Source organism: Polypterus senegalus, chromosome 2, assembly GCF_016835505.1.
Source record: "Polypterus senegalus isolate Bchr_013 chromosome 2, ASM1683550v1, whole genome shotgun sequence".
Classification (NCBI taxonomy): domain Eukaryota; kingdom Metazoa; phylum Chordata; class Cladistia; order Polypteriformes; family Polypteridae; genus Polypterus; species Polypterus senegalus.
In genome coordinates this window covers 50,295,178-50,316,634 of record NC_053155.1, presented here as the reverse complement: position 1 = coordinate 50,316,634, position 21,457 = coordinate 50,295,178, and the positions used below count along the sequence as shown (strand labels likewise).

The 21,457-nt window shown below is 39.3% G+C and overlaps 1 protein-coding gene across 1 annotated transcript in view; it reads left to right on the top strand.

Annotated features, from left to right (window-relative positions):
- The window catches only part of si:ch211-214p13.7, a 60,918-nt gene that overhangs the window by 18,723 nt on the left and 20,738 nt on the right, over positions 1-21,457 (top strand). The window contains exon 2 of the mRNA XM_039743657.1: positions 7,067-7,089. Within this exon, the coding sequence (XP_039599591.1) occupies positions 7,067-7,089 (23 nt within the window). The remainder of the gene's footprint in view (positions 1-7,066; positions 7,090-21,457) is intronic.

Here is a 21,457-nt window from a genome sequence, read left to right as displayed (position 1 = left end):
TGCAAAATAATAAGAAATCAGGAAGGAGGCAAATAGTTTTTCACACCACTGTAAATTATAGTACAGTATACAGTGCATACCATCATCCCTGATGGAGGATCGCAGGAGTCGTGGGAAAGATGGGTCCTTTCATCGGATTAGCGCTATTTCAGCTGTGGAATGGCCAAATGAGGGAGGCAGCTTGATGGATGAGGTCTCCAGGACTCTAAAGAAATCCAAATCATATTACGTGATATCATCTACTGTTAAATTCTACTCCATACTTCTAAAATTTTAATTTTTATACTGTAATGAGGATTTGTTCTGTTCTGTGTATTGTATTGTATTGTATTGTATTGTATTGACCCCCTTCTTTTTGACATCCACTGCACGCCCAACCTACCTGGAAAGGAGTCACTCTTTGAACTGTCTTTCCCAAGGTTTCTTCCATTTTTTCCCTACAAGGATTTTTTTGGGACTTTTTCCTTGTCTTCTTAGAGAGTCAAGTCTGGGGGCTGTCAAGAGGCAGGGCCTGTTAAAGCCCATTGCGGCACTTCTTGTGTGATTTTGGGCTATACAAAAAGATAAATTGTATTATATTCTATTGTATTAAGAACAGCAAATAAACATATATATTCAATTCAATTTTGCTTAATTTTTTTATAGCACTTTGAACCTGCACTCAAGAACTTCACAAATTACTAATTAGATAATGAATACTGTTTAAGATACTGATTTGGTGAACACAGGAGGAGAAAAGGAGGAGAAAAAAAACAGTTTGCAACTGATTAAAATAAATGGAACCTAACAATATCAGTTGATTAATTAATTGTTTAAGTATGGTCAACAGCTGACAACAGAGGAGAAAAGAAAAGTAGAAAAGAAAATCTCCAGTCAGCAGCATCCCTAGAAGAAAATAAACTTTTGATGCTGACAGTTAATTAACGACACAACCAATTATTGGATACAAGCGTAAACAAACGTTATGTTTTCTAATGACAGTTCCCAACAGAAGTATGCAAAGTGAAAACAGTAAATTTCTGAGTACTGAGCCTTGAGGGGCACCAAATTTAACTTCTGGGTATAATGACAAACTGCTGTCAACACATTTCTGTACATTCCAAAACCAATTTGATCAATATGAACTATACCACACAAGGATAGAGTCTGAGAGCCCAGCACACTTTTCCAGCCTATGTAAAAGGATAGAATGGTCAATGGGGGAAAAAGCCAGGCTTATAGCTATCCATCCATTATCCAACCCGCTATATCCCAACTACAGGGTCACAGGGGTCTGCTGGAGCCAATCCCATCCAACACAAGGCAGGAAACAAACCCTAGACAGGGCGCCAGCCCCAACACACACACTAGGGACAATTTAGAATTGCCAATGCACCTAACTTGAACGTCTTTGGAATGTGGGAGGAAACCGGAGTACCCGGAGGAAACCCATGAAGACACGGGGAGGACATGCAAACTCCACGCAGGGAGGACCCGGGAAGCGAACCCGGGGCTCCTAACTGTGAGGCAGCAAGGCTACCCGCCGTAGGTGATATTAGAATGTATTAGAAGTGTGGGTTGGTGCCATTTCTGTACTGAGACAGACTGGAATTTATGATGTATAAGGTTAGGCTGATGTTGTCTTTCAGATACTTTTTCAAGTATTTAAAAAAGAAAAAGGAAATTTGAAATTGGTCTATAATTATTAAGCTTATGTGGGTTTAACTCTGATTTTTTCAGTAACAGTCTGATAAGTGACACTTTTAGTGTATCAGGAACTGAGCCAGTCAAAAAGGAAGTACTGATAAGAATGCTAAGAATGGGCTCTGCCAAAACAGCCATTGAGCTTTTCACTACTTTTGTTGGCCTAGAAGAATGTAATGTCATAAAATGAAGTTATGATTTTTTTTTTTGTAATCAACTTAAATATACTAAAGTAGTATGCAAGTGGTGCCAGGATATGACAGTGCAATATTTGTGTGGTGATGCTGGAATCTGGGATCTTATATTGTCAATTTAATCATTAAAAAAGTTCATAAAATCTGCGATGCTAATGTTTGTAGGGATTTTTTCTGTTGTCATCTATTAATCTGAAATAGCAGTCAGGAAGGGCAATAAAAAGGGATTTTTATAACTTTTAATGCTGTCTGTCCATGCGGTTTGGAAAACAATGTGGATTTGTTGAGGATCTCCCATCAACACAGCAGGGTCATAATTTATGGGTAAAATCAGATAAAAGGCTGCAAAATTCAGTCATGAATAATGAATATTGTCCTTGTAGTCTGTCGACTAGTTGAATTGTACTAGAATCTTTTAAAACTTGAGTGCCTTGTGAAGTGTAAATTTGTCTGAATGTTTAGAAGCAGTTTGCAGTTCATCACACAGAATTATCCCAAGGCCACTTCTTTGACTGGTATCTCTAGATTTATGAAGAAATGTATAACCATTTGGTGCTGCCTCGTCTAAATGAAAATTTTCAGATTTACTAGGCCATGATTTCAGTAAGAAGACATAAATTATACCTTGTACTTAATATAATTTTGTTTGTTTTTTTCCAATAGAACAAATGTTTAGTAGGCAGCATTTTAAACTACAGTGATGTTTTTGAGCTTGTGTTATACATTTGAGATAGTATTATACTTATAAAGCCAAAATGCTCTAAATTCCGAAAATGTTTGAGTGCTGACATGAGGTCACAAGGAGATAATTCCACACCAGGCATTTATTTTAAAAAAACTTTAAAAGCATGAAAATATGCCTATGTCAAAATGTGGAATTGAATGACATATACAGTATGCAGAATCAAAATGGATTTATTCCTTCAGAGTGTGGTGAAACTTTTAATGCCATGAAGCAACTACACATGACCGAGGATCTGGGGGTGGAGAGGGTGAGCTCCCATGAAGCATCGAATGCTATGAGGAAACGACACATGATCATGATGTGGGAGGTGGAAGGGGGAGATTGGGAGGGCATTCCGTGAAGCATCAAGCACCGCTAAACAATAAAACATAGAAGACCAGCATTGTCCAGAGTGAAGGGACACAATAACACCTACATTGAAAAGTGTAATGGAATGTCACTGCTTATGGTAAAGAAGCAGCATCTTTCTCACTAGGTGTACTTATTGCATAGGAGTTCAGTAAAAGCTCCAATTCTGGTAGAAAAATCAGAAACAATGCTGCAAATTGACTTTTCATATTGGCAAAAACAACTTATATTTCATGAATGTACACCCACATCACATGAAAACTGAATGTAGCGATTTGTCAGTCAGTAAGTGACTTCCAGCACAGGAGGCTTGATGGAGAGAAGGTGGGCTGAGATATTCCTGACTTGTCGGCCTGTTCCCTGAGAAGTGACAACAGGGAGCCAATATAAACTGACGAAAAACCAGAAATGTTCTTCAGGGCAAATACACTGCATTGGCCAGGCTAAAATGGAACTAAAATATAGTCTATACATCATATTCATCACTTTTGAGGTTTAATATGTTTGTCACATCGACATACTTCTGGTCCCAGGCATTTTGCATTAAGAATACTCAAATTTTACAAATCTCCTTAAATACATAGTTGCAAGTAATTGAAACATTTTGGCTCCTTACTAATGATTGAGTTAAAAATCATGTGTAACCAATAAAGCAAAATTTTAAAATCTAAATATATCTATCAAAGGATAAATCAAGGTGGTATAGAAGGAGAACAAGAAAATATCACATTAATTTAAAGCTCTATCCATCCATCCATTATCTAACCCGCTATATCCTAACTACAGGGTCACGGGGGTCTGCTGGAGCCAATCTCAGCCAACACGGGGTGCAAGGCAGGAAACAAGCCCCGGGCAGGGTGCTAACCCACTGCAGGGCACACACACACACACACACACCAACACACCAAGCACACACTAGGGACAGTTCAGAATCACCTATGTACCTAACCTGCATGTCTTTGGACTGTGGGAGGAAACTGGAGTACCCGGAGGAAACCCACACAGACACGGGGAGGACATGCAAACTCCAGTCAGGGGGGACCCGGAAAGTGAACCCGGGGCTCCTAACTGTGAGGCAGCAGCGCTACCCACCATAGGTGATATTAGAATGTAATTTACAGTGTGGGTTGGTGCCATTTCTGTACTGAGACAGACTGGAATTTATGATGTATAAGGTTAGGCTGATGTTGTCTTTCAAATACTTTTTCAAGTATTTAAAAAAGAAAAGGGAAATTTGAAATTGGTCTGTAATTATTAAGCTTATGTGGATTTAACTCTGTAAATTACATTCTAATATCATCTACGGTGGGTAGCGCTGCTGCCTCACAGTTAGGAGACCCGGGTTCATTTCCCGGGTCCTCCCTGCGTGGAGTTTGCATGTTCTCCCTATGTCTGCGTGGGTTTCCTCCCACAGTCCAAAGACATGCACGTTAGGTGGATTGACGATTCGAAATTGGCCCTAGTGTGTGCTTGGTGTGTGTGGGTATGGTTGTGTGTGTCCTGCGGTGGGTTGGCACCCTGCCTGGGATTGGTTCCTGCCTTGTACCCTGTGTTGGCTGGGATTGGCTTCAGCAGACCCCCGTGACCCTGTGTTCGGATTCAGTGGGTTGGAAAATGGATGGATGGATAGTGTGGTGATTAAAGTAGTTTGCACCCTTGCAATAGTTCCCAGGGATATTTTTATTAAGTTAATTGACATGTCTAAACTAACCTGGTGACACCGAGTGTGCGTTTTGATAGACTGCTGGTCCAGGGTTGGACTCCTGACTTGAGCACAGTGCTGCTAAGATAAGCTTTGGTTTCCTAATCTTCTATAATAGAAACATCTCAATCAAAAAATAAATGTGGTATGGGGCACTGTAGTGATTTAGTGATTAAATCAGGTTTGATGTGCACTTGAGAACACTTTTATGACTCCAGGAGCAAACACACAGTAAACACCAAATATTTTTCTTCTTATAAAGTCTTCCTGACAGATACAGGTCTGATAATTAATAATATGCACAGCACTTTGCCACCTTTTTCAGATTTATATACATGTATATATATATATATAAACTGCTCAAAAAAATTAAAGGAACACTTTGAAAACACATCAGATCTCAATGGGAAAAATAAATCCTCCTGGATATCTATACTGATATAGACTGGGTAATGTGTTAGGAACGAAAGGATGCCACATTGTTTGATGGAAATGAAAATGATCAACCTACAGAGCCCTGAATTCAAAGACGCCCCAAAAATCAGAGTGAAAAAATTATGTGGCAGGCTAGTCCATTTTGCCAAAATTTAATTGCAGCAACTCAAAATTGTACGTAGTTTGTATGGCCCCTGTGTTCTTGTATACATGCCTGACAACATCGGTGCATACTTCTAATGAGATGACAGATGGTGTTGTGGGGGATCTCCTCCCAGATCTGGACCAGGGCATCACTGAGCTCCTGGACAGTCTGAAGTGCAACCTGGTGGCATTGGATGGACCAAAACATAATGTCCCAGAGGTGTTCTATTGGATTTAGGTCAGGAAAGTGTGGTGGCCAGTCAATGGTATCAATTCCTTCATCCTCCAGGAACTGACTGCATACTCTCACCACATGAGGCCAGGAATTGTCATGCACCAGGAGCCACTGTACCAGCATAGGGTCTGACAATGGGTCCAAGGATTTCATCCTGATACCTAATGGCAGCCAAGGTGCCGTTGTCAAGCCTGTAGCAGTCTGTGTGACCCTCCATGGATATGCCTCCCCAGACAATCATTAACCCACCACCAAACTGCTCGTGCTGAATGATGTTACAGGCAGCATAATGTTCTCCATGGCTTCTCCAGACCCTTTCACTTCTGTCACGTGCTCAGGGTGAACCTGCTCTCATCTGTAAAGCACAGGGCACCAGTGGTGCATCTGCCAATTCTGGTATTCTATGGCGAATGCCAATCGAGCTGCATGCTGCTGGGCAGTGAGCTCAGGGCCCATTAGAGGACATGGGGCCCTTGGGTCACCCTCATGAAGTCTTTCTGGTTGTTTGGTCAGAGATATTCACACCAGTGGCCTGCTAAAGGTCATTTTGCAGGGCTCTGGCAGTGCTCATCCTGTTCCTCCTTGCCCAAAGGAGCAGATACTGGTCCTGCTGATGGGTTATGGACCTTCTATGGCCCTCTCCAGCTCTCCTAGAGTAACTGCTTGTCTCCTAGAATCTCCTTCATTGCTCTTGAGACTGTGCAGGGAGACACAGCAAACCTTCTGGCAATGACACGTATTGATGTGCCATCCTGGAGAAGTTGGACTACCTGTGCAACCTCTGTAGGGTCCAGGTATCACCTCATGCTACCAGTAGTGACACTGACTGTAGCCAAATGCAAAACTAGTGAAGAAACAGAAAAGATGAGGAGGGAAAAATGTCAGTGGCCTCCACCTATTAAACCATTCGTGTTTTGGGGGTCATCTCATTGTTGCCCCTCTAGTGCATCTGTTGTTAATTTCATTAACACCACAGCAGCTGAAACTGATTAACAACCCCCTCTGCTACTTAACTGACCAGATTAATATCCCATAAGTTTCATTGACTTTATGCTATACTCTGATTAAAAAGTGTTCCTTTAATTCTTTTGAGCAGTATACATATCACCATTGGCTAAATTTAGGAAGCTTTTTTGTTCATTTTTGTTTTGTGTTTATAACAATATAAAAATAATAAAAAAAGGCTTATCAGAAGACTTGAGAGAAGGCACGTATGCTCACAAGAACCTTTCAAAGCGAGCATTCTTCATGAAAGCACACATCATGCAACACAGCTCAGATACTTAAAGCAAAACATCAGAGAAGTGTGAACATGTGAATGTGCAGCTAATATCTCAAGCGTAGACCACAAATTTGCGGGGAAGGTGTAAGAGATGTAAAGCAGATGAAATTGTGGGTAGGCAGCAAAGTCATAAATACAATATACTGAAAGAAATCTTTAGTTGTCATTGGAAAGCATTTATTCTAGCATTAAAGCAAGCAGTTTATACAAATATGAATAACTAAAATAAAAACAATCTTATTGGGTACAAATGCTACAGCATACAAACTAATTATTATTATTCTTTTTTATTACATAGGAAGGAAAAACCTGCAGAAAAAGGTATGTTTTCTTTGTTTATTCAGCAAAATCTTACATTCATGATTTTACAATAAACAGTGGCAACGCTGAAACAGCTTTTTAATTTGTCTTGTGCAATAAAATGGTAAAAAAACAAGAGATTTAGAATTTTGACAGTAAGATTTACATGGGTGCAATGGCTAATGCTGCTGCCTCAAAGGTCCAGTGTCCTGGGCTCAAATCATAATCTGTGTATTTTATGTGCTGAGTTCTCCCCTTCTCTGTGTGCATGTTCATCTTGGTTCTCTTGTTATCCTTTGGCCTCTATGACCAGAACTGGACAAAGAGGGTACAGGAAATAGATGGATAGGTTAATAAACCAAGAAAATAATCTACCATATTATACTAATGTGTAGGATGATGCATGAGTAATTAACAACTTTAGTAGCATTTAAACTTCAGAAGGTAAAAAAACACTAAGTAGCGATTATCCTTTAAAAACATGCCATGCACAATCTAAACCGCCAAATTTCTGTAATAAGATAAATATGTTTACTGTGACAAGCATTTATATTTATACATTTATGTTATAAAAACCTAAATTTGCAGGATTTGATTTTGAAGTAAAATAGTTATTATAGCCATACAAGAGAAGAGAAAGGGAGAGATTCAAAAGTTAGTCAGTCGTTAAGACCTGGAGAAACAAGTGATCCTAGGCTTACAATGATCATAGCTCACTCATTAAATGTTTTTCCATGACTACATTATTGGTACATATGTCAGTAAAGTGCTCTCCATTTTCATTCCTCATTCCCAATTCATGTTTTCCCATCAGTTTTTGTAGCAAGTGTTATCTGATACTATTTTTACATTGAAGTCTCCTGTTTGAATTTAAATATCGCTCTAACGGTAGGTTTTCAGAATATTCTGCACATTGTTGAAGAAAAAAAATCCTTGATTTCTTCATTGCTGCATCTTGTTGGTACATAACACTGTATGATGTTCATCTTGATCTTTTTCTTCTTGGTTCTAAAGAATGTTAACATGATGTGGGGGCCTCCAATCCTATCAATGCCCTCTGTGCTGCTACTGATACCATAAATGCCATATTTTATGTGTGTTTGTATGTGTGTGGAGGGACATCATCTTCTTCAAGCCCTGAATAGAGTAGTAGCATCACTCGCCTCTGTCCAGACTGATTTTATTCCACTGATGCCAAGCATGCTCAGAATATTATAACTTCAGCATCAAGAGACCTGTTGCTGAATACTATCTAGTTATCTGGTTCAGAATGTGTGACTTGGTTACATTTGCTGCTTGTAGTTTTACTGCCAACTAACTACACTGAGGCTTGGTTAGACTCATTTTGATTTAGAAGGTGCAAAATGACTTGAATAAAAGTTTTATTTTAATTTTCCATTTTCCAAAAGATACTGTGTACTTAATATGATATTTCAATGTTGAATTGTAAATGTTGAGTTGCCATTAAAATGGTGGTAGGTTTCTAATTGTTCACCTTTATCTATCTGAATGGGAAGGTAGTGTGACTTGACTGGATGTGATCGGGAGAATGCTTTGATGGTATGTTCACAATCTCTGGAGACTACTTGCAGAACTCTGTAAAGACAATGAGCTACGGCATTTCTCAGCTTAGAAGAATTTCTATCACTCATTTAACTTTTCTGTTGTTTTAATCCATGGAAAGAATAACCACAGACGTTTTGGGCTCTATCTAATATTGGCATTTGCTTTATACTGCCTTGAAAGCAACCACAGCTAATGCAATTGTCATTATTCGTTTTTATTTTGTGAAATACAAATCCAAGAAAAACAAAGATGCACAACAGAATTACTTGCTGGGTTACCCCAACGTACATTTAGCTCTTTGAGTCCTGCTATTTCCAGTTCTTTGCGTTTATCTGTTCTAGACTTTGACCCTTTTCCTTCAGTGGCCTTGACATCTTTATGGTGCCTTACAGCATGTGAATCTGAAGTGCAAAAAGCAGGTTAAGAAAAACATGGAGAACTAATATAAAGTTAACATTTCTGTTTGCTTTGCGTATCAAACTGTTTCATAGATATCATGATTCAAAAGTATCAGAAGCATCCTAATCATGAAAGTTTTTGGTAAGGATGTGTCATCAATTGGCTGCTTTCAAGAGTCACCAAGGTCTCTTCATTTAATCATGCTAGCCCCAATTAAAGTATCAAGGCCTGCCTAGGTTTTGCCATACATGCCATAAATATGTTGGATTGAGTTTCTTAATTTGCTCATAAAACACACTTTATGATCTCTATGTATTCATCTGTTTCTACTTTTGGCTCTTACGCCAAATAATCAAAGCAGTAGAGTATTGTATCGTGTTAGCCATAGATTGATACAGGAGAAAGTAGGGTGAAATGACACCTTTTATTGGCTAACTAAATAGATTACAAATGCAAGCTTTCAAGGCAGCTAAGGCCCCTTCATCAGGCAAGGTGTAACAAAGAAAGTGAAAAATACTCTAGCTTATATTGGGACAGCAAAGTGTTTTTTTCTTTCATCTTAACAACCTTTTTGTTCAAATGTTAGCAAAATTAATAAACCTTAGATGAATTATCCCTAAAAGAAGAGAACAATGAACTAATAAAATGTAGAGATAAGATAACCATCACCAGAGAAAGTGCTGTAAGGTTTTTTTAACTGCATTGACTCAGATGTAGTCAGCTGGTCAGTCAGTCTGTTAGTCCACATATCCTGTCATAAAACTCTTGTCTCTATTCAGACCATTTTCTGGAGTTTTGAATTTAAGCATAAGTTTGTATTCCCATTCTCTCTGCTCCTGTTGGGTCTTGAAATTACCCATAAGCACAGTGACCCTCAGATCCTTCTCCTGTGCCAAATAATCAAGATTTTCTGTTCTCAGATTAAGATCAAGATCAAATCAAAGGTTATTTTTTTTATCCTGAATGGAAAATTCCACTGGTCATAAAATAACATTTTCACACACATTTAAACCAGGTTACAAGGCAGTAAGAAAACATCCATCCATCGTCTAACCCGCTGAATCCGAATACAGTGTCACAGGGGCCTGCTGGAGCCAATCCCAGCCAACACAGGGCACAAGGCAGGAACCAATCCTGGGCAGGGTGCCAACCCACCGCAGGACACACACAAACACCAAGCACATACTACAGCCAATTTAGAATTGCCAATCCACCTAACCTGCATGTCTTTGGATCGTGGGAGGAAACCCACGCAGACACGGGGAGAACATGCAAACTCCACGCAGGGAGGACCCGGGAAGCGAGCCCAGGTCTCCTAACTGCGAGGCAGCAGCGCTACCACTGCGCCACCGTGCCGCCTGTAAGGAAACATGGATAGGGTATATGTGCATCATGAATTTCACTCATGCATAAACCGCTGAAACACTCACACAAAGGCAATTTAAAATAACCAACTAACTTGATCTTTTGAATTTGGGTGAAAAACTAAATAAAAAAAAAATCATGCAGGCACAGGGAGAATATACACTCAAAATAACACAATGGCTAGGCACACAGTTTCATTTTTTTAATAATGATAAAACTCAAAACAACTCTGAGAAATGTTAAGTATTCTTACATATTAGTTTCATAACATCACTGATGAGTGAAAACTGAGTAACAAGTGAATCGTGGTGCATAATGAGTGAGAGGCGCTGGGTGATTAGTGATGAGTGCCGAGTAGTGATGAGCGAACAAGCAAGTTTCATTTTGCATTCAATTTCACAAAAGTGACACTAAAATTTGTTTTGCAGGCAATTTCACATATGCAGAACACTCACTAATAAGTGTTTTTTTGAGATTGAAAGTTTTTTTTGGGGTGGCAAACAAGAAATTGTTCTTTTCAGCAGAGTTCACACTTCTGTGTTTACCTGTGCTCTCTTCTGCAGCTGTGTGAAGTATATACAGTAAACCCTCGTTTATCGCGGTTAATCCGTTCCAGACTCTACCGTGATAAATGAATTTCCGCGAAGTACGATTCTTTATTTATAAATTGAATATTTTCGCAGTTAGAGCATCGAAAACGTGTTTACGACCTTCTAAATACGTTTTTTAACATTAGAGCCCTCTAAACATGAAATAACACCCTTTAGTCAAAAGTTTAAACTGTGCTCCATGACAAGACAGAGATGACAGTTCCGTCTCACAATTAAAAGAATGCAAACATATCTTCCTCAACAAAGGAGTGTGTGTCAGAATGTCAGAGAGAGAGAGCGAGAAAAGCAAACAATCAAAAATCAATAGGGCTGATCGGCTTTTAAGAATGCGAAGCACCGCCAAGCAGCTGCAAAGAAGGGAGCAATGTGAAGACAGTCTTTCTGCATTTTTTAGAGGAGTGTCCGTATCCTCTAGGCCAGTGTGCGAACAGCCCCTCTGCTTACACCCCCTTCGTCAGGAGCAGAGAATGTCAGAGAGAGTGAGTGAGACAGAGAAAAGCAAACAATGAAAAATCAATACGTGCTGTTCGGGAAGTATGCCAAGCACCGCGTGGGAAGCATATCGTATATCATTGAGGATTAGGTAGCTTCTCAGCCATCTGCCAATAGCGTCCCTTGTATGAAATCAACTGGGGAAACCAACTAAGGAAGCATGTGCCATAAATTAAAAGACACATTGTCCGCAGAAATCCGCCAACCAGTGAAAAATCTGTGATATATATATATAGATATGCTTACATTTAAAATTCGCAATGGAGTGAAGCCACGAAAGTCGAAGTGTGATATAGCGAGGGATCACTGTAATCCACCCCACACCAGTAAAACCTATTCTATTTATGCCTAACATTCACATCACTGCAGGGGAGTAAAGAACATTTTTAATAATTTGAAATGCTGAATATTTTGCACATGGAGCAGACTAAATTGCATCATCATGAACATTACTGTGCCAAACCCACCATTACTTAGCACCCACCTTCTCCTAGGTGAGGATATGCACACTTTCAGTAATTTATTTTCTTCACTCGAGATGACAGGTGAGTACATGTTGAATCGATCTGTAAAAACTTACAGACAGGAACTAAACACTTTACTTTTTTTGTGAATGGCACAAATTATGCCGTGAGACACCATTTACTTAATGAATTATTTTGTCAAGTCAAATAGCAAGGTTTGTTGCAAATACAATTTCATGTGAATTGTTACGCTTTTCACTAGTGACAAGTAAGTAACTGTTAGCAATGAGTAATACGTGACTAGTAAAAAATGACAAATCACACATAACTTAGAGTAATGATGACACTTCTTAAGGGAAAAAGTAAAAATCACAATGTCCTCTAATGGACATTAAATACATGCAAGTAAAAAATTTTTGACAAAATTATAGGGCAATAAGCATTAGGAAAAGGCATTAAAAATTAGTTTAGTAAACAGCATAGTACATTCCCCTTTAGTATGGTAAATACCCAAGGCATAGCATAACATAATGTCTCTAGCCTCAAAGTAAGGCCCACTTTAGGGATGTGGGTGGAAAAACAGAGTCCCCTGAGGAAATGAATGTACATACTCAGTGCCTGAAGTGGGGCAGTGCTCATCCATTCTACTTTTAGAAGTGCCAGCAGTTAATGTATGCATACTAGCACTTCCCATATTTAAAAAATAATCTGTCCTTTGAACATGCTTTCACACTTCCAAGGGACCCCACACAAACCTCCCTCCCATCCCATAAAACTCACGCCCCACCACCACCCTGCAGTCTCAGAACCAGTTTCTTTATATCAACCCCTTTGTATCTCCCCACAGTCCCCAAAGAATTTGTAATATCAGCATTGCATGTAGAACAATACATACGTAGGAGGAGATTGAAGCATCAGGACAACAAGGAGTACTGCCAGTTTTTTTTCCACGTCATCCACTGTGCATATTCAATGCAAAAAATGACCACAGAATAATTTTGAACACAGTACAGTGTAACTGTGAGGGGGCAGTACTATCCACCGTGCCACCATGCCACCCACGTACCAAAAATAAAAAGAAATATTTCATGTTAAATACAAGACAGTAAATGTCAGATTTTTTTGTTGTTCTTTATTTATTTCACCTTATACAATTTCTCATATTAGGAATTTGTTAGTTTTTGCATACCCCTTTGGGGTTAGAGCACAGGGTCAGCCATTGTACAGCACCCCTGGAGCAATTGAAGGTTAAGGGCCTTGCTCAAGGGCTTAGCAGGGTAGGATCTCTTTTGGCAGTGACAGGGATTTGAACCGCAACCTTTGGGATACCAGGGCAGATTCTTAGCCTTGGAGCTGCCACTTCACCCAACAAACATTTGAATTTTGCTTTGTAAATGCTATCATAATTACTGAATTGCTGAAATGTGTAAATGAAGGAGAAATCATTAAAATGCCAATGAGAACAGATGAAATTTAAAAGTCTGGGTAAGACTGCAAGTCCTCACAACTTAGAATGGAATTTTAAGCTTCAGAAAAAGAATCAAAAGTTGAATTCTCATTACTTTAGGTATTCCATATATTCCAGTATTTACTGGATTTACTTTGTGGTTTTATTTTAGCAAGGTGAGATATCAGTTCTTCTTTCACAATCGAAACAAAAGTGAAAGACATATAAGGTATTTATGTATTGTAGAAGGGAATTTAGTACTAGCCACAAAAATAAATGTGCCTAATCATATACAGTTCACTGGGCTTTAAAATCATATTTATTTTTCAATAGGCTTTATAAGAAAATTGGAATTCATACCTGTAGGTTATGACAATCCTGCCATAGAAAGGCACATGTGTTATGCACAAAATATCAACAGTATAAATCTAAAACTAGATTATGTGTGTGCAGTGGGCTGGCACCTTGCCCGGGGTTTGTTTCCTGCCTTGCGCCTTGTGTTGGCTGGGATTGGCTCCAGCAGACCCCCGTAGCCATGTAGTTAGGATATAGTGGGTTGGATAATGGATGGATGGATGGATTATGTGGGATTAAATAAACAAGTGGTTTGAAAGAGATTTGCATGAACCTAAAAGAAAGGTATACTTGTTTAGTTGGACTATGGCTATTCCCTCATAAAAAAATTCAGAGAACATGCCATCAGAGTATTTCAGCTGTATTTGGTGTCAGTTACCTTCCATCACATTCAGAAATTGCACCATTCCTTGTATACCTCTACCATGTACAGGGTAAGATCTGAATTTGATTCAGCTGCCACTTTTGTGCCACCTTGCTAGCAGGAATTATTTTGAGAATAACATCACACTCCATATTCTATGTTTAACCTACCATGTTTGTCTGATGGTGCCATTGCTGAGGTAGAAGAAATCTGTTGCTGCTTTGCAGCTTTGAAACACCAGTGAGAGAACAAGCCTCTCAATCGCAACCAAAATAACAAAGCTCTTCTCTGGGTTCTTAAAAGAAACTGAAGACCCATCCTATAAGATTTTATTATATGCCTTAGATTTGATACTAACATTTAGTGAAGTAACTTTCTATTAATTATTTATATAATATTACAAGCGATTTGCCACCTGAACCAGACATCATAAGCAAGCATTCCTTATTTTACATTAGAGTAGCACTGGTAAATTTTATCACTTCCTTAGACATGGAAATGAATATAGAGCCATTAAAATCTGTTTTAAAGAATGACTCAATTAAAAGGATGAAACTTAAGAGAAGTGGTAAATCAGCTATCAAAACACAGACACACAAAAAACAATGGACAAATACCATACGAAAGATGTACACTACAGCTAAGTACATCATTAAAATACAAAAATGCAAATTTTAATGTGAAGTAATTTTAATAATGTTTGCAGTCTAATAAGAAATAATCAATTATGTTATAGACTTATGGAGAATCCTGCCATCATCCCAATCTTAAGCATCTGTACTTCCTGGTAATTATAATTAGAATCTCATCTGGGTTAATATCAAGTCTATTGTTAAGAATGATCACTGGAGAACCTACATGGTTTTTTCCAACAGTTAAAGAAATGGCAAAATCATTACTGATCCAGTTCTACAATTCAATCATTCCATCCTTACATCCTCCATAACAATTCAATTTGGAGCAGTCATTGTTGAGGACAAGACTAGACTTGAATGCATCTTTTATTGAGCAGAGAAGATAATTGCCTGTGATTTGCCCAAACATCAAGATCTATACACAGTCATGCTCATAAGTTTATATACCCAGGCAGAATTTGTGAAATTTTGCCCAAAGTTTGGAAAATTTAAGTAATCATGTAGAAAGCTTTCCTTTTAATTAGGCAGAGTGTTTATTATCACATATATGTGCCCTTTTCAAATCATAATGATAACTGAAATCACCCAAATTGAACAAAGGTTTACATACCCTGGAATGTCGGGGCTGATAACATACGTACAAGTTGACATACACAGGTTCAAATTAAAGGTAATTAAGGGAGAGTGACCACACTTGTACCCTCTTGGATTGTAATCTGTGTCTGTATATAAATAGTCAATTTAAATTCATGCAGAGCTGCACTGACTTTGCTGGATACCAAGCAATGAGGAAAACAAAAGAACTGTCAAAGGACCTGCAAGAAAAAGTTGTTGATTTGTGAAAAAAATCAGTAAAAGGATATAAAAAGATATCCGGAGATCTGAAAATGTCTGTCAGTAGTGCTCAAACTCTGATAAAAATATGGAAAGTTAGGGGTTCTGTTGTTACCAAGCCACGGGCAGGTGGACCAACTGAGAGTTCAGCCGCAATTACCAGGATCATTTGTCAAGCTGCCAAGAAAAACCCACAGGCTACTTCAGCTGATATACAGGCTTCTCTGCAAACAAGTGGTATTGCTGTTTCTAGAAGCACAATAAGAAGGTACTTGAATGAAAATAGGCTGCACAGTCGAGTTGCAAGAAAAAAAAGTCTTTACTGTGCCAATTCCATGAAAAAGCCCACTTACAATATGTCAAACAGCACCAAGACAAGCCACAAAACTCCTGGAACAAAGTCCTTTGGAGTGATGAGACCCAAATCGAACTTTATGGTCACAACCATAAACGCTATGGAGAGCACACAACAAGGCCCATGATGAAGAGCACATCATCCCTACTGCGAAGTATGGAAGTGGATCTCTGATGTTCTCGGGGTGTGTGAGCTACAGTGGCACGGGTAACTTAGTGAAAATTGATATTGAGATGAATGTGGCATGTTACCAGAAAATATTGGAGGACAACGTGCATTCATCAGTCTGGAAGCTGTGCATAGGACGCACTTGGATCTTCCAACATGACAGTGATCCAAAACACAAGGCCAAGTTGACATTTTGATGGCTACAGCATAAAAAAAGTGAAGTTACTAGTGAGGCCACCATAGTCTCCTGCCATCAAGTTTATTGAGCCACTTTGTGGAGATCTCAAACGTGCAGTTCATGCAAGGAAACCCAAGAATTATTGCCAAGAAAAACGGGCAGTTCGACCACCTGAGAAAATCAAGGGCCTCACCCAAAACTATCACAAAGGACTGCATGCCAGGATGCTAAAGGGGGCAATAAACATTAGTAAGAACTAAAAGTGAAATCACCTGACATGATCTTCTGTTGTCACATGATAGCGATGGGCATTGCAACCACAAAACAATACAACTTAAAATGGTGGCATCATAAGGGTAACAAAATGGTGACATGGCAAGATTTTAAATATATTTATTGAACTGAAAATGGCACCAAATTGCAAAACCATTAACAAAATGTATTCCATGTATTCGTAAACCTTTATAAAGAAGACAATGACACAAAACTAAATGAAATAAGGTTAGAGAAGATTTTAAAAAGTTCATACTCTGAACTAGTCCATGCGTCTTTGATCATTTTCAACTTGAAGTTATGAAGATTTTGTAGAGGGAGATATAAATTGCCGACTGGAGTTAGAGTTAGGTTTAGACTGTACTACCCTGGTGAAAAATATGATTCCAGCAAAAATGTACAAGCATTAAACAGGATTCTACAGACACACAAAAATAATCCAAAAGTTAAGAGCTTTCATTCTTTATAATCAGAACACACTGGGAAAAGGATGTCTTATTTTAGAAAAAAATCTAATTCACTTTGTGAACCACTCAAAACCTCTTTTTAAGTTATTAGACAAATTTTAATCAAGCATGGTAGGCCTTGGCTATTGAATAATTACTTCATTTTAAGTCATTTAATTTCTTGTTCTCTTGATGCCAAGGGGAAGCATGTTCAATTTAAATAAGATGTAGCAATTTATGTCTAGCTAATTTGCAATTCATTCAGTGTAATTTATACAAGCAAAAACACACCTATAGTGTCTAGTGATATATTTCAACTGTAACAGTGTAATATTTTAATGTTATTAACTAATAGAACTAAAAATGTTTATAGCACTGGAAATTAAAGTGTTTTAATCAAACCAACACGAACACCACTGATTTCAACAATGTAGTTACAACAGCATTTTTTTCTCAATTTCTCTATAGCAGGTGTCCCCAACTCCGGTCCTGGAGGGCACCAGTGGCTGCAGGTTTTCATTCTAACCCTTTTCTTAATTAGTGACCTGTTTTTCTCCTAATTAACTTCTTTTGAATTAATTTTATTTGACTTGCTCTTGATGACCGCTTATTTGTTTCTTTTTCCTTAATTAGCAACCAAACAATAACAAGATACAAAATTAACTAAAACATGACCAGCAAAACATAACCCACATTGCCAATCATACAATATCTGCAAATAAAAAAGCTGAAGGTCTCAGGAATGTTGATCTGCTCAGGTCCCCAAGACCTTTTAACAGTGCTCTTAGAAAAGAGAAAATCAACAATTTTGAAAATGTATGTTATTGCACAATGGGAGCAGCAACAAGCCATGGAATTAAAGAACGAGAGCCTAATTAAGTAACTGGGTGGAGTGAAATGCTTGGAGTTTGAGGCCTTAGTTGGTTTTCTGTTGGCTCACTCATTTCACATTTCATTTCTGTTTGGGTGCCATTTAAGAAAAGAAACAAAGCACTTCAGAGGAATGATGAAGAAATTCAGGGGAACAATTTTTGAAAAACAAGTCAATTAAAATTAATTCAAAAGAAATTAATTAGCAACAAAAACAGGTCACTAATTAAGAAAAGGGTCAGAATGAAAACCTGCAGCCACTAAGGCCCTTCAGGACCGGAGTTGGAGACCCCTGGTCTATAGCAAGGCTGTCATACTGCTGTGTAAAATAAAATTAACAATAAAAGACTTACAAAAGACCTGTACTATTGTTTGTTATAAGTTAAAACTGTTCTGCCTTGAACAGTACAGCTGTTTCTGCATCTTCTTACCAATCCATTTTGTGTTCAAATCAAATATCATGATTATTCATAAATATGTATACTGCTTCACCATATTCATAGTCTGACATTGAATTATTGTTGAAAGGGGAGAGGTGGGTGAATATATAAAATCTACAACCATAACCATTGTTTAAGAGAGATCATCATCAGACCCACTTAATCCAGTTCAGGAGTGTGTGTATTTCATATGAAAAGGAGCAATCAACACCTTGTAAAATTATCATTTATAGGATCAGGGCTATCCATGTTAAATAACTAATAATGACAAAGTCGTATGAAGATTGTAGGATGTGCCTGTCCTTGTGTGAGCTCTGGCAGTTATGATTATTTAGAATAAATGCAAGAGAAGATGGACAGCAGCCTTTAGCTGACCCAGTGGATGATGGGACGATGGGAGTTCACAGTCAATTACAAACACTCTTTGTGTTCTATTAATTTAAAACATCCAGCATACAGCCAAACAAGTTTAAACAGAATTTGAGAAGGGAGTCGGAATGGCATTAAAAGCAGATGAACAATCAATAAATAGCAGTGTTGTGTATTTTTTTTAGAAAATTACAAAAAAAGAAACCAAAGTAGCAATGACATCCTTGACCTCTTCCTTGTTCAGTATGCAAACTGCTAAGGGTTTAGATAGGCTTGAGTGTTATCTCGTAATCACATTCTCAAAGGAATTCGTGCAAATTTAAAGCATTCAAGGCTATCTGCAGATGTTCAGTTTTGGCAATTGGAATTACATTGGTCGATTTTTAGAGTCAGCACTTTGTTTGAAAGCTACTCTCATTTTTTATATCATTTTCATCAAAGAAAAACAACAGAAGTAACTCCTAGCTCCAATTCTGAGTATGTTCTTTTGCTTCAAAATCAATGAAGTAAAATCATGTGTCCAAAACCTTAAATAGTATTTCGTCAATTTCTGCTCATAATCATTTATAAGTCTCTGCGTTTAAACTCAATTACTGCTTTTACGTTTAATGCCAGCCATCATTTGCATCTCATTCTGCATTTAACCCAGGCTGTAATTCTGCTGTGAACTCTCATTCCTGTTCTTTGTGGTTGAGTAAGGTACAAAACGGGGTCCAAAATAAATGTGCCTCTTAATGAATCTGTCAGTTTTAGAATAGAATTAAGTCCTGGGTTGAGTCCACATTCAAATGAGACGTAACCTTCCAAGAACACATTTAATTTATGGTCCTCCAAACAGAAGGGGCAGAGTCAGTTGCCCTCATTGGGTGTCTTCTTCAAGTTGTCAGAACAGAATGAAGTGATACTGTTAGCAACAGCGGACCCTCTCATTCCAGGGTGGCATTGCTTAAATCAGATGAGCCGGAAAGGTGATCGCCAGAGACATATGTGAAACAGCTTCTTCTTCAACATGTTCACCAGATTATATATTGTAGCGACCTGGGGTCGAGCCTTGGAGTTTTAAAGCCGCTTTCTGCCGTGCACCTCTCCCAAGCTGTCGGCTAGCGGATTGCCAGCATTATACACGCAGCTTTACCCAGCTCTTCAAGTAGCGAGCACTCGTGTCCCATACACCACACGACTACGAGTGTCTCGGCAGCACGCAGCTGTACCCAGCTTCTTAAGCAACGAGCACTCGTGTCCCATACACCGCACGACTCCGAGTGTCTCGGCATTTATTGTTTAGATAAAATCTTAGCAATGAATAACAGCTCTGTCCTGTTGTATCTCTTTATTCACAGATAGCCAGTAAACAAAGCTCGACATTATTGCACTGCCATGGTCAAGGTCATGCACGAAGACACATTTCACATAACCGTACTTTTTACAAAATAAATAACCCGGACGGCGATGACCCAAACCCACCCAACTAATTGAACACAAACACAACAATTATTTACAAGTTAAGACATTAATAAATACAACAGGAAAAACATTATAAAAAGCAGTGAACGTACAACCTTCCCACAATGCATCACTCCGGCAGCGCTGACTGCCGGGTCGCTACATAGCCCCCTCCCAAGAGGGTTTAGTGTCCTCACAACCCTAGTCGTTACATTCAAAGTCTAATAAATATCCCGGTCGGTGACGAACACGCTTTGGCCTGCTTGACTCGCCACTACTTTCAATGTCTGTCTCGACACCGAGTGTGGAGGTTGGAGAGCCACTTTGAGTTCCAATTCCTTCTGGTGCTGGGGCCAATGGGTGGTATGGTGCTAAACGATCTTTATGTAGCACCACCCGTCTGCCCCCTCCAGGCATTCGACTCGAAAAACAACTTCCGAAAATCATGTCCAGAATTTCTTCCGGTCCCTGCCAATGGTGTGTCAGTTTTGGGGACAACCCCCGTTTCCTTTGTGGGCAAAAGACCCACACTATGTCCCCTTGTTTGAAAGTTGGACCATGAGCCCGAATGTCATATGCCTGTTTCTGACGGGCTCCAGCTCCCGCTAGTGCCTCCCTGGCCAGATGATGCACGGTGTTCAGCCGCTCTTTTAATCGTCGGAAATAGTCCGCCTCGTGACCGCCAACAAGCTCAGGTTCAGGGGGCGAGCCAAACACCAAGTCCACCGGCGTGCGCATCTCTCTTCCGAACATCAGCCCCGCCAGTGTGCACTGACTCGATTCCTGAACGGCCGTCCTATACGCCCACAAGACCAGAGGCAAATGTTGGTCCCAGTCTCTCTGGTGTTGACTAGTGAGGATGGCAAGTTGGGCGGCCAGGGTGCGGTTAAATCGTTCGACCAGTCCATCGCTTTGAGGGTGAAGGGAGTGGTTCGGGTCTTCTTCACCCCCAGCCGCTGACACACCTCTTTAAACAAACGGCTCTCAAAGTTCCGCCCTTGATCGCTGTGCAGTTCATTCGGCACCCCGAATCGAGTGAACATCTCGTCCAGCAATTTTTGAGCGGCTGTGGAGGCACTTTGATCTGGAATGGCATATGCCTCCGGCCATTTGGTAAAGTAGTCCATCGCCACCAAAACAAAACGATTTCCTGCCTCGTGATAGGGAAAGGACCCAGTACATCTACCCCAATCCTCTCCATGGGAGCCCCGACAAGATACTGTTGTAGTGGCGCGTGAGAGCGTTGGCCAGGTCCTTTCTGCGCCGTACAAACGTCACAGCAGTGGACATGCATATCCGCATCTTGTCGACATCCG